We start from the raw sequence: 16941 nt of genomic DNA, 5'->3' as shown, positions 1-16941 counted from the left end.
AGAGCCTGCACCTTCATGCATGAAGTTTAAGAGGGGGTGACGTGAATGCCTCCTCTTACCTCCTGAAGTGGTGGTTGTCATCTTATTTGCCTGCAGGCATTCCACTGAAACAGTATAGTCTGGAAGATGGAGTCGGTGCATACAAGGTGTACAGACAGTTCATTAGACCCTCTCCAGACATGTCAGTCTTATATTCTGTGTTTTGCTCTGTTGCTGTTTCATCAAAGGTGCGCAGCGGCCACAGTTAAGGCTATGTATCAGCTTTCTCAGCCTTTCTCTGTCTTCCTGGCCAGGCGTCCCTTTTCAGATTGGCCATCGTAATGTGGTTACACCTTAAAATTTAGTTCAATCCATCACTCTGCTGACTTTCTTTCCTCCCCCACATCCAACAAAGTAAGAATAGAGACTCCAGAGATTAGACACCCAAGAGTTCAGACTGGATGGCCAGCTGTTTATTAGATATGTCGGCAAGATGAAGGGCAAGGCAATCCCCAAAAGGACATTATCACAGTTGATCATCTTGTGTATCAACATGTACTATGCCATGGCCCACAACGAACCACCAGAAGGTAGCAGGGCTCATTCCACCAGAGTAAAGTCTTCTACCTCTGCTCTGGCAAAGGGGTACCAGTGGCAGAAATTTGCAAGGTGTCCACTTGGGCTTTCCGCGCTACTTTACCAAAGCGTTACTGTTTGGACTCAGAAGTGTGAAGAGAAGGTCGCTAAGCATGCTCAATCATCCAGGATTTCTTCGTATAACTAGCCATGCACCTATCTCCTGGTTGAGTATTGCTTGGTGACTGCATTCAAAAGGTGAGGAATCTGCAAGTAAGAATTATCTATTAGATACTCTAGATCTATTAGATCTATTTCTTTCCAGCTGCTGACCCTTTGACGGGCAGGGACTGTAGTAAAAAAGTAAACATCCTGAGAATGCAACAATGGGGGTTAACTTTTCCTCACGGGCCCTCATGCCAGAATTTGCAGTGTGTTCTCTAGAATTGGGGAACCTATTCATGCATTATCACAATTAAAGTGGCAAGATTATGCAAATCCTACTAAATGTTCATTTTGGGCTGTGATGGATATGCACATTTATCTATATGCAAAATTAAGTTCAGGTCACACGGAAAGCCCCTTACTGCCCGATTTTTGGTACAGCAAGCCTTAGTTTAAGAAAAGTTTTCACAGTGCTGGAGAAATGCAAACAAATGGAACTTGCCACTTTTTCAATGTTTATGTAATAAGGAATGGAACATGTATGCTACCCAAGGGCCTAATTTTAAAAGTTTTACGCTGATGAAATGAACCAAATACTTTTTTAGCATCATGGCTGCTTCAGTAATTCAGGAACTGAGCAAAAATCAAGCACCTATCAGATAGAGACGACTAGCCGCAGACTCGTTACCTTTGAATTCGCCCAGGCGTCTGACTGGATCCTTAAGATTTTTCGTGAGCAGTACCCCTGCACGCTGGTAGGTGGCATCAGTTGGCTCCGCGTGGCTTAGTCGTACACGCTGGAAGTGACATCCGCGTCGGCTATAAAGACACCAACTCTGCTCGCTGACATCTTTTCTATCCGCGCCAACCAGCACTAATACCAGAGAAGAGCTACAGCACTCTCAGTTTTTGACAGGATTTTTGCAATGTATTGTCATTCTTTTTTGAGGTTTCTTCCTGGTGTGTCAAGTGTGTCATCAAGAAAGACAGTGGCGCATGTCAACTTGGCATGTCGGTGACTTACCCGCACCTTGTGTGTTTGTGGTGCTTGAAATGCAACCACGACTCCAAGTTGTGTTTCTTCTGCTGGGCCATGGCGCCAAAGGCTTTGAGGGAGCGGTTCCTGAAGCTGATAGCGGCCCGGCAGGCGATTCCATAGAAGTCAAGGTCCCACTCGAGAGGAACGTCTGGGGACTGTTCCAGGAGTCCAAAGTCCTCTTCGTCCCACTCCATATCATCGGGACACTCAGGTAAGAGGCACAAAAAGACACAAGAACTCATAGCGCTTTGATTTTCTAGGCCTGGTTCCACAGAGCCTGGGTTCACTCCGCGCCTCCCCAGTTTTCCAGAAGACGGACCGACCCTCACTCAAATAGGGGAATTTTATGAGGCTGCGCAGCAGCTCTGGCCCCGGTTCCAATGGCCCCCCATGTATCTGGTCATGGTCTGCACTGGTGTCGGTCGTGCCACTACGACGTTCCCCAGCGCCAGACCAACGCTGATGCTCCTGGATCCCACAGGTGGTGCCAGCCCCATTCTTATCCCTGACAACACAGAGCTGCATCTACCAGTGCCGATTCCAGCGCTAACAAGACCCTGCGTCCTATGTCAGAGCCTGAGTCTTATTCTGAAGGGCTAGCCTTAGGGGAGTTGTGGGAGGGGTCAGTGGACCCTTTAGAAATACTACTATGAACAGGATATGAACTGGTGTGAGGAACTGGGTAATGCCGGTGGACTAGACAAGTCCCCAAATACCGGCATGCTTTCTCCCCCTACCGTAGCTACGGAGGAGGGAGCTACATATGCAATGGTGGTGTGGAGGGCGGCTGAGGTTCCCCAGCTCAGTTAGCCCTCAGTGGCAGTCAAGACTAACATCTTTATAGAGGTGTTGTAATTGAGAGTTTTCTCCTTTGAACCCCTAATCCTGTGAAAATGTTTTCTCCTGCCAGCCTTGCATTGCAGTCAGTGAACATCGCATGCTTATTGGGCCGCTAATCCCACACGCTGTGGGTAACAGTTGCACAGGTGCTGCCACACGTCCCGGAGAAGGCCTGGGCCATTCTTTCCCAAGCAGTAACTTACTGGAGAGAAGCGGAAAAGTTCACTATATGCTTTGGCTTGGGTCACTGGGCAGGGCTGTTTGGCAACGGTGGCCGTCAGACACCATGCCTGACTGAGACATTTGGCTTTTCGGGGGTTCTCATGGCTTCCTTCATAGACATGCCCTTTGATGGCACCCGTCTCTTCAGAGCGAAGATGGACTCAGTGCTCAAGTGCTTTTAGGACTTGTGGGCTATGACGAAGTCCATGGGCCTCTCGGCTGGCCCATATCCCCAGTGTACCTTTTTCTTTTTTTGTAGATAAGGAAGGGGCTTTCAACCGTGCCAACCCTATCCCAGCCACAAGCCGCACAGGCATCCCTGCCTCTACGTGGACAATGGCGCGGTTTCTACCTACCTTGTAACTAGCAGTCTGGTCCAGTCACCAGCCCCCCGGCAGCTGCAGCCTCTAAACCTTCCTAATCTTTCCCTTATAGATCATGGACGTCCAGCTGGTGGCAGGAGTCCCCATCACCTTCATCACTGGCAGTCCCTAGCATTGGACAGGTGGTCTCTGCACATTGTCCGAAGGGACTACTCTCTCCTGTTCGAGAGTACCTCACCCTCCATGGCTCCATCTTATGACTGACTGACGGAGAATCATCTGTCACTGCTCCGGGAGGAAGTCATGGCTTTCCTGGCTAAGGGGGCCATAGAGAGGGTTCCGGTGCCAGAAGTAGGCTGTGGCTGCTATTTCAGCTACTTTCTGGTTCCGAAAAAGGATAAGAGCTTTCGTCCTACCCTAGACCTCCGAGCCCTCAACTGCTTCCTCATGAAGGAAAGATTAAAGATGCTCATGTTGACTCAGGTTTTGTCTGGCCTGGACTCAGTAGACTGGATGGTAGTTTTGGACTTGCAGGAGGCCCATTTTCACATCCCTTCCTGCCTGCCCATTGTGTTAGCTGCAGTTTACAGGAGCCATGAGCATTTTCATTTCACCTTGCTCCCTTTTGGCATTAGCAGCGCCCCTCGGGTGTTCACCAAGGACGCGGTGGTAACAGCTCATGTGCACAGATCACGGGTGCCAGTCTTCCTCTATCTTGACGACTGGCTGCTGAAGGCGGGCTCTCACCAGGCTGTCGCCTCCCACCTCCAGGCTATGGCAGATCTCCTGCATTCGCTGGGGTTCACTATCAACGTGCTGAAGTCCCATCTGACTCCCTTTCAGACGCTTCATCTGAGCTGTTCCGGGCACAGTGCAGCGAGTTCAGGATATTCGGACTATCATACCTATGTTTCAGCCTCTATCCTGGATTTCAGTGAGACTGACTGAGAATGCCGAGTCCCATGGCCTCCAGCATCCTGGTAGTGACACATGCCAGATGGCATAGGTACCTGAAGATCCAGTGGGTGCAGCATTAGGGGAATCTTTTTGACATGGCCCAGATCTCGGAGTAAACTGCAAAGTACCTGCAGTGGTGGCTAAAGAACCACAGTTAGGTCAGAGGCAGACCACTCTCCCTTCCCCAACCAGATCTCACAGTAGTGACAGAAGCATCTCCTGGAATTGGGCAGCCATCTGGGAGAGGTAGAGATCAGAGGACTCTGGTCTCCGGTGAAATCCGGACTCCACATCAACCTGTTGGATCTCCGAGCAATCAGATTGGCATTGCAGCCTTTCTACCCTCCATCAAGGGAAGGCTGGTTCATGTGTTCACGGACAACACTACTGCCATGTGGTACTGCAATAGAATCACTGACACAATATCGAGTCAGAATATCGAGGTACAAAAATATCGACACAAAAATATCGATGTCCAGAATATCGAAGTCCTATCTACATAATAGTAAGTACAAAAATATCGAAAATATATCGTTGTTAAAAATATCGTTTTTTTCAATGTTTTAAAAATAATGTAAAATAAAGTAAATAGTATAATATAAAAAATAGTTAAAAATATTTAAAAATGTTTAAAATCATAAGTAAAAATTAATTAAACATATATGTGTAACATATAATATATATACTTAAAAATATTTATAAATAATTATTTTAATAACTTATAAATTGTTAAAAAAACAGATACACATAGACCAATAACATAAATAAAAAATATATATAGCAAATTAAAATAATACAATATGTTTAATCTTTTTAAAATACATATCTGAAAGAAACACGTTAGTTAGATTCCTTACCTTAGAATATCCCCAGGCGTCAGGCTGGATCCGGAAAGATTTTCGTCAGCAATACCCTTGTGCGTCGCTAGGCGTTGTCAGCGGCTCCGCGTCCGTCATCGGTGTCGTGATCGCTGGGATGACGTCGTCAGAGTACTTAGACGCCGCCCTCGCGCGCTGACGTCAGTTCTTCTTTTTTCCGCGCCAGTAAGCGCAGATCCGGGAAGAGCATACCCTTTTAGTCACTTTTTGATTAAACTTTTGGAACTTTTTGGGTTCCCATTTCGAGTCGACCTCGACTCCTGGTGCCGGTAGGGATGCCTGGGTCCAAGCCATACGACGCCTGTAACCGCCTGATGTCAGTCACGGATCACCACCGCCGGTGTCTCTACTGCCTTGGGGCCAACCATGATGCTGAGTCGTGCCTCGACTGCCGGGCCTTGACCTCGAAGGCTAGGTGTGCGCGGTCCCGCAAGCTGCTCGAGATCCGGCAGTTGGCTCCGCGCCGCTCAAGGTCCCGGTCGAGGAGGAGGTCGAGGGACCGGTCACGGAGCCGCAGCCATCACTGCTCCTCGGCGTCGAAATCCTCGCATTACGGTAAGTCGAGGCACAGTAAGAAGTCGAAGAGGCGACAACGCTCTTCTGACTCCCCTTGCCGGTCTCGCGACTCGGCTGAGGGTTTTGGTGGCACCGCCCGCGCCGCTCCGTCGGGGCTTCAGGAGTCGCGTCCGGCCCCTAACCCTCCGGTCCCTGGGCTTGATGCGACTCCGACAGAGATACGAGACTTCCTCGTGGCCATGAGGAGTCTGGGTCCGCCGTCGAGGCATGCCGGCACGCCTTCGGGCCCTGTAGGCCCGACTGGGAGGCCTAGCGAGGCGGCGGCACCGGCCCCGGCACCGTCGTTGACTTCGGTCCCGACGCCGCAGGCCCCTGTGGGATCCAGGCCTGGATCCCGGTCGATGGCGGTCGACCTTACGACCCCTCCGCCGGCACCGATCCATTCGGTGCCGCCCCTGGGCGGCGTCTTCCGACGACGTCGTCCCCAGGTTTAGTCCCGGTCTGGGCCCACCGCCGATGGATGACAGATTCATCTACCGGCCGGCTACGACCTTTCAGCCTGTCTACCAGGAGTCAGATGACGGGGACGACTGGGAGGGGTCTGAGGACCCTCTGGCACAGCAGTGCCAGTTAAGCCGGGACTGGGCAGAAGAGCTGGGGGATGCCAGTGGTCTTGACACCTCCCCTGACACTGGCTTCATCTCTCCTCCCTCCGTGGCTACGGAGGAGGGTGCTACCTATTCTGTGGTGATACGCAGGGCTGCCGAAGCCCTTCATCTGGAGCTCTCTGCAGTGGCCGTGAGGACTAACCTCCTCACTGAAGTGCTTCAACCGCCAGTAAGCTCCTCGTAACCTCTACTGCAGTTCAATGAGGCACTGACGGACATTCTGATGGGCACCTGGTCCAAGCCCTCCACAGTCCCTCCTGTGGACCGGAACGTGGCCCGGCGCCACCGCCCGCACCGGGCGACCCCATCTTTCTGTCGGTGCACCCCACCCCTGAGAGCCTGGTTATCCAGGCCTCTACCTCCCAGAACGCCTTCCCATCCGCTCCTCCGGAACGGGAATTCAAAAGGTTGGAACAGTTTGGGAAGAAACTGTTTTCCTCCCCTAGTTTGAGGTTGCGGTCTATCAATACCATGTGCCTTTCGGACCGTTACACCCACTCCTTGTGGGATACGGTGGCGGACGTGCTGCCCCAGTGTCTGGAGGAGGCCCAGACACGGCTCGCCCAGGCTCTTGCCGAGGGGCGGGATGCAGCACGGTACTCGATACGATGTGGGCTTGACACAACGGACTCGCTAGGTAGGGCAATTGCGACCACGGTGGCGATTCGTCGCCACGCCTGGCTGAGGTCCACGAATTTCTCCGGGGATGTCCAGAGCACCCTCATGGACATGCCCTTCGATGGCAGTCGCCTCTTTGGCGACAAAGCGGATAGTGCGCTGGAGCGCTTTAAGGACTCCAGGGCTACGGCCAAGTCCTTGGGCCTCTCGGCCCCGCGCCCGCATACCTCCGCTTTTCGCCCCTTTCGTGGACAAGGAAGGGGCGCCCCCACTCGTCCGTCTAGCCACAGGCTGCAGAACCAGCCTCAACGCGGTTGCGGACGTGGATTCCGCCGAGGCAGAGCAGGGGGACAGAGAGCTGGTCAGCCCACATCTGCCCCAGCAGCATCTGCCTCAAAGCCTTCGTAGTCCGAACTTTCAGGCCCATTCCACGCCAGTGGGAGGCAGAGTTCGCCATCACCTGCTCCACTGGCGTACCATCACATCGGACAGGTGGGTGCAGCGAATCATCCGAAGGGGCTACTCCCTCCCCTTCGAGGCGACCCCTCTAGCCATGCCACCGCAGTACCACCGCATGTCGGGGGATCACTTGCAACTTCTGCAGGAGGAAGTTACGGCCCTCTTGGCCAAGGGGGCCATCGAGCGCGTTCCTGGCCCAGAAGTAGGTCTGGGTTGTTATTCCCACTACTTTCTGGTTCCCAAGAAGGGCAAAGGGAGCCTACGCCCTATCTTGGAATTCAGGAGCGTCAACACCTTCCTCCGGAAGGAGAAGTTCAAGATGCTCTCCTTAGCTCAGGTTCTGGCTGCCCTAGACCCTGGAGACTGGATGGTAGCGTTGGACTTGCAGGACGCATATTTCCACATCCCCGTCCTGCCGGCCCACCGGCGCTACCTGCGGTTCACTGTAGGCCACGAGCACTTTCAGTTTACCGTGCTCCCCTTCGGCCTCACTAGTGCCCCTCTGGTGTTCACAAAAGTGGTGGCGGTGGTCGCAGCTCATCTGCGCAGATTAGGGGTTCCAGTCTTCCCCTATCTCGATGTCTGGCTGTTGAAGACGGGCTCGCTCCAGTCAGTCGTTTCCAACCTCCAGACTACGGCCGACCTCCTGCATTTGCTGGGGTTCTCCATCAATGTGCCGAAGTCGCATCTGAGTCCCTCTCAGAAGCTCCTTTTCATCGGAGCGGTTCTGGACTCGACGCAGTTCCGGGTCTATCCTCCGGAACAGCGGGTCCGGGATATTCAGTCTCTGATTCCGATCTGTCAGCCTTTATGCTGGATTTCGGTCAGGTTGGTGCTGCGGCTGCTGGGTCTGATGGCCTCCTGCATCCTGCTGGTACATCACGCCAGATAGCGGATGCAGGCTATGCAGTGGGACCTGAAGTTCCAGTGGGCCCAGCATCGGGGCAACCTGTCCGACCGCATCCTGATCTTAGAGGGCACTGCAAGACAGTTGCTGTGGTGGCTCACGGACCGCGATTGGGTCAGTGGCAGATCCCTCTCCCTACCCCAACTGGAGCACGTAGTGGTGACGGATGCGTCCCTCCTGGGATGGGGGGCCACATGGGAGGGGCGGAGATCAGAGGCCTCTGGTCTCCGGCGGAGTCCCGGCTCCATATCAACCTCTTGGAACTGCGGGCGATCCGGCTTGCACTGAAGGCATTCCTTCCCTCTGTCCGGGTAAGTGTAGTGCAGGTGTTCACGGACAACACAACAGCCATGTGGTATTGCAACAAAAAAGGCGGGGTGGGGTCGTGGACCCTTTGTCAGGAGGCTCTGTGCCTCTGGACATGGCTGGAACATCAGGGCATCACCCTGGTGGTTCTACACCTGGCGGGTTTTCTGAACGCCAGGGCGGACGAACTCAGCCGCCGGTGCATGATGGATCATGAGTGGCGTCTGAACTCGGACGTGGCGCAAGGCCTCTTTTGGCAGTGGGGAGAGCCTTGGTTAGATCTATTTGCCACCGAAGAGAACGCGCAATGTCATCAGTTCTGCGCGTTGGAATTTCCAAGGCGGCACTCGCTCGGCGACGCTTTTCATCGCGAGTGGAGCTGCGGTCTGTTGTACGCCTTTCTGCCTATACCACTTCTGCCCAGAGTGATGAAGCTCAGGCGCGACCGGGCCCAAGTCATCCTTGTGGCTTCGGATTGGGCATGAAGATACTGGTATCCTGAGCTACTCAGTCTGTCAATCGATCCCCCGATTCGACTGCCTCTTCAGGAGGACCTTCTGTCGCAGCAGCAGGGGACGGTCCTCCACCCGAACCTGTCCAGCCTCCACCTCCATGCTTGGAGATTGAGCGGCGGCAGTTGATGCCATTTGACCTGCCTCCTGAAGTCTGTGATGTCATTCTGGCAGCCAGGCGTCCCTCCACTAAAACGGTATACGTCTACATGTGGAACACATTTGTGGCATGGTGCACAGCAAAGGCTGTGGATCCCCTTTCCGCCCTTCTTTCTTTGGTTCTCCTCTTTCTTCTTTTCCTAGCCCAGCAGGGCTCTGCTGTGGGCACCCTCAAGGGATACCTTTCAGCTGTTTCTGCTTTCTTACGACTTCCTGATCAGCCTTCTCTTTTCAAGTCCCCTGTTGTTGCTCGATTCTTTAAAGGTTTCCTCCTGTCCCCTTCGTAATGCCTCAGTGGGATTTGAACCTGGTGTTAACCTATCTGATGTGCGCTCCTTTTGAGCCACTTCATAATTGTCCTCTTCATCTTCTGACTCTTAAGACTGCTTTCCTGGTTGCCATCACCTCTGCTAGATGGGTGAGTGAGCGCCAGCCTCTCTCTTCTAAGCCTCCTTTCCTTTCTGTCCATCCGGACAAGGTTGTTCTCAGGACTCGTCCTTCCTTTCTCCCTAAGGTGGTAACTGCCTTTCACATCGGCCAGTCTGTTACTTTGCCCACCTTCTTTTCGCCTCCGCATCTCTCGAAAGAGGAAGAGAGGCTCCACTGTCTGGACCCAAAACGAGCGCTGTCATTCTATCTGGACCATACGAAACAGTTCCGGGTGGACGACCAACTCTTCGTTAGTTACGTGGGCGCTAAGAAGGGGCGGGCAGTACACAAGCGGACCATCTCTCGGTGGGTCGTCGTGTGCATTAAGGCCTGTTATTCCTTGGCTAAGAAGGAACCTCCTGTGGGGCTGCGGGCCCATTCCACTTGGGCCACAGCGGCTACTACTGCCCCGGAGCGGGGAGTCCCTCTGCAGGACATTTGTCAGGCAGCTACGTGGGCCTCGCTGCACACGCTTGCTAAGCATTACTGCCTGGACAGCCAAGTCCAGAGAGACGGCTTCTTTGGCCGTTCCGTTCTCCAGGACTTACTGGTGTGATCTTGGTTCGCAGACCCACCCCCGGGGTTGGTATTGCTGGGATATCTATTCTAAGGTAAGGAATCTAACTAACGTGTTTCTTTCAGATGAACAAGTTGCTTACCTTCGGTAACGATATATCTGTAAGAAACATTAGTTAGTTAGATTCCTCACCGCCCCACCCATCCTCCCCGTAAGGTAAGGAATCTAACTAACTAATGTTTCTTACAGATATATCGTTACCGAAGGTAAGTAACTTGTTCTTTACACTACATTAACTAAAACAGTAGAGAAAATATTGCACAGAGGAGGGGATACAATTACTATTCCTACTCCAGAGAGTGCAATAGTAAGGAAAGTGTTTGATAGCGTAGGGGTGAAAATTACTATTCCCACTCCAGAGAGTGCAACAGTAGGGAAAGTGTTGGATAGCGTAGGGGTAAAAATTACTATTCCCATTCCAGAGAGTGCAACAGTAGGGAATTTGTTGGATAGCGTAGGGGTAAATATTACTATTCCTACTCCAGTGAGTGCAACAGTAGGGAAAGTGTTGGATAGCGAAGAGGTAAAAATTACTATTCCCACTCAAGTGAGTGCAACAGTAGGGAAAGTGTTGGATAGCGTAGGGGTAAAAATTACTATTCCCATCTCCAGAGAGTGCAACAGTAGGGAAAGTGTTTGCTAGCGTAGGATTGAAAATGAATATTCCCACTCCAGTGAGTGCAACAGTAGGGAAAGTGTTTGATAGTAGAGGGTGAAAATTAACATACTTATCAATTAAATAATTATTAAAATTAAATATACAATTAATAATTACTAATACATTAATTATACATACTAATGAATAAATATTAAGTACTTTACTATAAGTAAATTACTTCCCACCCTATTCCCCTATAAACCCACAACCCACTCCTAAAAAACACAATTAATAATAAATTAATTATAAATAATAATACATAAAAAGTTAATAATTGCTTTTTTATAATTCAATTACTTCCCACCCTATTCCATTATAAACCCACAACCCGCTCCTAAACAAATAACACACTTGATATAATCTATTAATTAATTAATTAATAATTAATAACCAATTAATATTAAATTAATTATAAGTAATAATAAATACAAATGAATAATTACTTTTTTATAATTAAATTACTTCCCACCCTATTCCCCTATAAACCCACACCCCGCTACAGAACTAAAATACGCAAAAATTAATTTACATAAAAGTAATTACTGCTAAAAATTTAACACATACATTTAAAAAAACTACTCTTAAACCAAAAAATTACATCACATACTTTTAACACACATACTAAAATACAGAACACTAATATCAATATCGATATTATTAACAACAACATTTTTACAAATGATATTAGTCTTCGATATTAAAAAAAAGATATTTCTTACATTACTGTCGATATTCGTACCATGATATTCTTGCTGTCGATATTATTGTACCCCAATATTTCAAACTCGATATTGTTGTAGTTCGAAAAAAACAACTCAATATTCTGTCTGTACACCACTGCAACAAACAGGGTGGGGTGGGGTCATGGACCATTTGTCAAGAGGCCCTTTGTTTCTGGACATGGCTGGAGCAGCAGGGCATTTCCCTGGTGGTTCAACATCAGGCAGGTTCCTTGAACGCCAGGGCGGACAAACTCAGCCATCTATGCCTAGCGTATCACGAATGTGGTGCCCACTCGTTGATGGCGCAAAATCTCATTCAACACTGGGAAGAGCCTTGGTTAGATCTGTTTGCCTCTGCCTAGAATGCACAATGTCAGCAGTTTTGCGTGCTGGAGTTTCCAAGGCAGCTCTCTCTTAGAGACGCCTTTCGTCTCGAGTGGAGCTCAGACCTCTTGTATGCCTTCCTGCCCATACCACGCCTGCCCAGGGTTTTCAAGAAGATCAGGAACGACCAAGCCCAGGTCATCCTTGTTGCTCCGGACTGGGCACGGAGAGTCTGATATTCTGAGCTGCTGCATATGAGCATCAATCCTCTGATCACACTGCCCCTTTGTGAGGATCTTCTTTCGCAGCAGCATGGGAGGGTCCTCCAACTGAACATGGCAACTCTTCACCTTCTTGCGTGGAGATGGAGCGGTGGCAGTTGATAACTTTTGACCTTCCTCCCAAAGTCTGTGTTGTAATTCTGGCAGCCAGGCTTCCCTCCACCAAACAATATATGCCTGCCGATGGAAGAAGTTTGTTTCATATAGTACAGAAAAGTCTATTGACCCTCTTTCTGCCTCCCTCTCTGAGATTGTACTTTTTATTTTTACCCTTTCCCAGCAGGGCTCTACTCTGGGCACTTTGAAATGGTATATTTCTGCCATTTCCGCCTCTTTTTGGCTGCCTGACCAACCACCCTTATTTAAATCTTCCATTGTGAATAGATTTCTCGAAGGTCTTGTACATATATGCCCACCTTTCCCTTTCATTATGCCTCAGTGCGACCGTAATTTGGTTCTCACATTTCTGATGTGTGCTCCCTTTGAACTTTTATACAATTGTTTCCTCAGGCTGCTCACCATCAAAACAGCCTTTCCGTGGCAATTACATTGGCAAGGAGGGTGAGTTAGCTGCAGGCTTTATCACCCAAATCTCCCTCCCCGTTTGTTTTTCCTGACATACTGGTGATTTGTACTATGGCCTCTTTCCTGCCAAAAGTGGTAACATAATTTCATGTGGACCAATCTGTCACTTTGCCCACTTTCTATACTCCTTCACATCCCTCCAAAGAAGAGGAGTGACTCCACCCTCTGAACCCAAAAAGAGCGTTGTCCTTCTACCTTGACTGCACAACAGAGTTCCGGGTGGACAACCAACTCTTCATGGGCTATGTTGTGGCGAAGAAAGGTCAGGTGGTGCAGAAGTGGACCATCTCTGGATGGGTCCTCCTTGCATCAAGATCTGCTACACACTGGCCAAGAAGCAGCCTCCTGAAGGCCTGAGAGCTCATTCCACCAGAGCTAAGGTTGCGACCACTGCGCTAGCCTGTGGAGTTCCAGTCCTGTACATCTGTCAGGCAGCAACATGGGTGTTTGCACATGTTTACCCAGCAATACTGCCTGTACAGTCAGGTCCACAGGGACCAGCACTTCACATGTTCGTTTCTGCAGGACTTCTTAGTCAAAATTTGTCTGCTGACCCACCACCGGAGGTAGTATTGCTTGGGTATTTATTCAAAGGGAGGCATCTTGCGCCTAGATGTCTATCAGATGAACAAGTTACTTACCTATGGTAACGCCTTATCTGGTAGAAAATATCTAGCCGCAGATCCCTTACCAACCCACCTTCCTCCCCGCTTTGCAGACAGATTTCTAGGGTAATGAATGATCCCTCTCAGGGCCCTATATTAGACACACTAGTGTCAGTGCACTTCATGGCTCCTCATTCCTGGCGTGGAAAGTCATGAAAATTAACTGACTTCGGTGCACCAATATGGGTGACACTGACATCACTTCCAGAGCAAACGCCCCTACTACGCCATGGAGAGCTGACTGACACCACTTACTGGCATGCAGGGAAAATCTCACGTCTCTCGAAAAATCTTCTGGATCCAGGCTGACGCCTGGGGAAATTCACATGTAAGGAATCTGCGACAAGGTACCAGATAAGGCGTTACCAAAGGTAAGTAACTTGTTCATTACGTAAAGACTCTTCCACCATTGCAAATATATATATAAAACAACTAAGGTTTGTATAGCATATATTTTCTGATTAAGTTTAAAACAATAAAAAAATTGTGATCCTCGAATAACTTTTGCTACAACAAAGAAGAAACTCTGCTTTGCACTTTGGATGTTGTAGTTGTAATAAGAATAAGAGCAGACTGATTTTGGGTCATGCTTTGTTTTATCTCATATTTTTAATATGTAATATATTTTTCCACTTCTTATTACTGTAGGTCATCAAAAATAAAAAAGATATCATATGCTCTTTTTTTAGCACTGTGCTATATTTTATATGTAACCTGGACTTAGCAGAATGTATGTACTCCATTACTTAAGCATTAAATACAGTGCAAAACATAATTTGCTCCATGTGCACATTTTACATAATCTTTATCTGGAAATGCTCAATTGTTTTTGCAATCACTATTTTCAGAATACCTATGTTAGTTACTGATAGCTGTATCTCTTAGACCTTGCAGAAAACCATTTTTTTCAAGTTGGTTTGTTGTCTATTTATAATTAGCTTCTGCATTTGGAGGACTTTATTAGGACTTATCAATATTTACCTGTTTTTATGCTAGGAAGGCTGATAGACCAGCAGTCAAATAAACTGGGCAAGGATGAAATGTTACAGATGATCCGACATGGAGCTACCCATGTTTTTGCATCCAAAGACAGTGAGCTCACAGATGAAGATATCACTACGATTTTGGAAAGAGGTGAAAGGAAGGTGAGAATTTTTGGTGAATTTCAGAAGAGATTGTTATGATCAGCAGAATCATAATTCATAAATATGCCTATAAGTCAATAATAAAATTTATCGCAGTCCACCCACCCATGTATTGACCACTATTCCTGATTCCTGTCGACCAAAGGGCAGCCTATGTTTCCTTTATATGCCCTTGTGAAAAAGCCGAAAAAGGAATCAATTTTGTTGAAAACGTAAGACATTGTGAGAACAGAGAAGGGTGAGGCTATTTTCTGACACAAAGAGAAGACTAGGCATTAGGAACAGCTTCATGAATGTCCAGTAATGCAATATCCATTGTGCGCAAATTGTTTTGTGATTAGATTTATGTAGTGCTTACTACCCCAGTTAAAGCATTGAAGAGAGATTGCCTGTGCCAGAAGTAGGTTATGGTTGCTATTCCTGCTACTTTCTGGAGCAGGAAAAGGACAGAGGACTTCATCCTATCCTGGATCTGTTCTCTCTCAAGGCCTTTCTGCGGAAGGAGAAATTAAAAAGCTCACCCTGGGTCAGGTCTTGTCTGCTCTGGAAAGTGGCATTGGATTTTCAGGACTCTTATTTTCATATCCTTGTCCTACGAGCCCACAGGTATTTCCTGCAGTTCTTGATAGGTCACAAGCATGTTCATTTCATTGTGCTCCCTTTTGGCCTCACCAGCACCTCTTGAGGTGTTAACAAATGTGATGGTGGTGTTTGCAGCTCATCTGCAGAGGTCAGTCGGGGGTTTCAGTCTTCCCCTTCCTCTCCCCAAGCAGTAGCCACCCACCTCCAGACTACGGCTGACCTTTTGCATTTGCTGGGGTTCACTGTCAACATGCTGAAGTTACACCTGACTCCCTTCTTAGATGTTGCCCTTCATTGGAACCATTCTGAATACAGTGCAGTTCCACTCCTGCTCTCCATGAGCAGAGAGAGTCCATAATGTCCAGACTATAATCTTGAGGTTTCAACCTCAATCTCAGATTTTGGTGAGACTAATTATCAGGGTGCTGGGTCTGATGGTATCCTGCATCCTGCTGGAAAAGCACACCAGATGTCATATACGGGGTACTGCAGTGGAACCTAAGACCCGGTGGGTGCAGCACCTTGCTGCCCTTTAAAAATGCCCTTTTATACCCGGTCCTGGCACCCTGGGAAAAAACAACTTCTACTCCTGCTGTCAAGAAGCTGGTGGCACAAGGCTATCGCCCAGCTCCAAGTGACCCACCCTTCCTATCAGTTCACCCTACACCTGTGAGCCTGGTCACTCAGGCTTTCTTCTTATCTGGACAATCGTTCAGGATCTTTCCTTCAATGATTCCTGGCAGGAAGTATGGCTCTGATGTCCATCAATGCCAACTGTCTCCCTGCATTCTACAAACATGCCCTCTAGGATATGGCTTGGATGCCGGTTCTTCATGTACTACAAGACACGAGATTCCATTATCAGAATGTGATCCAAGACCTCTCTCCATATTATAAAGCTAGGCTTGGACACATCTGACTTGGTCATGCTATGGGTACCTAAGTATCAATCTGGAGATATGCCTGGCTCCATCCTTACAACTTCTCTCCTGAAATTCAGGCAAATTTGATGGATCAACTGTTCAACAGTTCTTGCATGTTTGAAGAAAAAGCTGATTTGACATTAGAGAGATTTAGGGCAAGCAAAGCTACAACCTGCTCCTTGGGACTTCAGCTGCCATCCCTTTTAGAGATGATCACAAATTTCTGCATTTTCATGGCTTCTCAAGTGGATTCTCGTTTCGTCAGTTGCAACAATACTAGCCACGAACACAGCAGGAACTAAACCCATTGGTCTGGTAGTACAGAGGTAGAGCCAAAGAAGGGGCATGGATCCACTAATTTACCTTGTTCCTCTTCCTTCCCAGCACCACCGGGCAAGCATATCTAGTCTGCTCCCCCAATTCCATACGGAACCTGTGGGAGGCTGGGTGTTCTGCATTCTCCTGGCTTGGAGTGCCATTACCTCAGATCAGTGGGTCCTGCAAATTGTGGAAAGGGGTTACATCCTTCCCTTCCTTCATGGTCCACCCTCCAAACCCTTCCACTCTTTCCCTCTCTTTCAGATCACCTGGTCATACTACAACAAGAGGTGGCAGCTCTCCTAAAGTTGAAGATACTGACCCTAGCTCAAGTGTTACTGGCATTGGGTCTTAAAGACTTGATGATGTCACTTGACCTCCAGGATGCATACTTCCACATCCCTGTCCTGTGGTTACACTGGAAGTGCTTTTGGTTTGTGGTTGGTTCTACACACTACCAATTTGCAGTGCTACCCTTTGGCTTAACATTGGCACCTCGAGTTTTCACAAAGGTGATGGCCCATCTCAGAAGGTCGAGCATTCCAATCTTTCTGTACTTGGACGACTGGCTTATAAAAGCTGACTTGTCAGAAGTCGTATCATGACTG

General features: G+C 48.7%; 1 protein-coding gene across 2 annotated transcripts in view; it reads left to right on the top strand.

The window, feature by feature from the left end:
• LOC146829460 (SWI/SNF-related matrix-associated actin-dependent regulator of chromatin subfamily A member 1) overlaps positions 1-16941 on the top strand; it is a 1967301-nt gene that overhangs the window by 1329026 nt on the left and 621334 nt on the right. For both annotated transcript variants that reach the window (XM_085608144.1, XM_085608145.1), the window contains one exon: positions 14362-14510. In XM_085608144.1, the coding sequence (XP_085464270.1) occupies positions 14362-14510 (149 nt within the window). The remainder of the gene's footprint in view (positions 1-14361; positions 14511-16941) is intronic.

The sequence above is a fragment of the Triturus cristatus genome, chromosome 5_2, assembly GCF_964204655.1.
Source record: "Triturus cristatus chromosome 5_2, aTriCri1.1, whole genome shotgun sequence".
In the NCBI taxonomy this organism is placed as follows: domain Eukaryota; kingdom Metazoa; phylum Chordata; class Amphibia; order Caudata; family Salamandridae; genus Triturus; species Triturus cristatus.
Note: the sequence above shows the minus strand (reverse complement) of the source record. Positions and strands in the feature narration are given on the sequence as shown.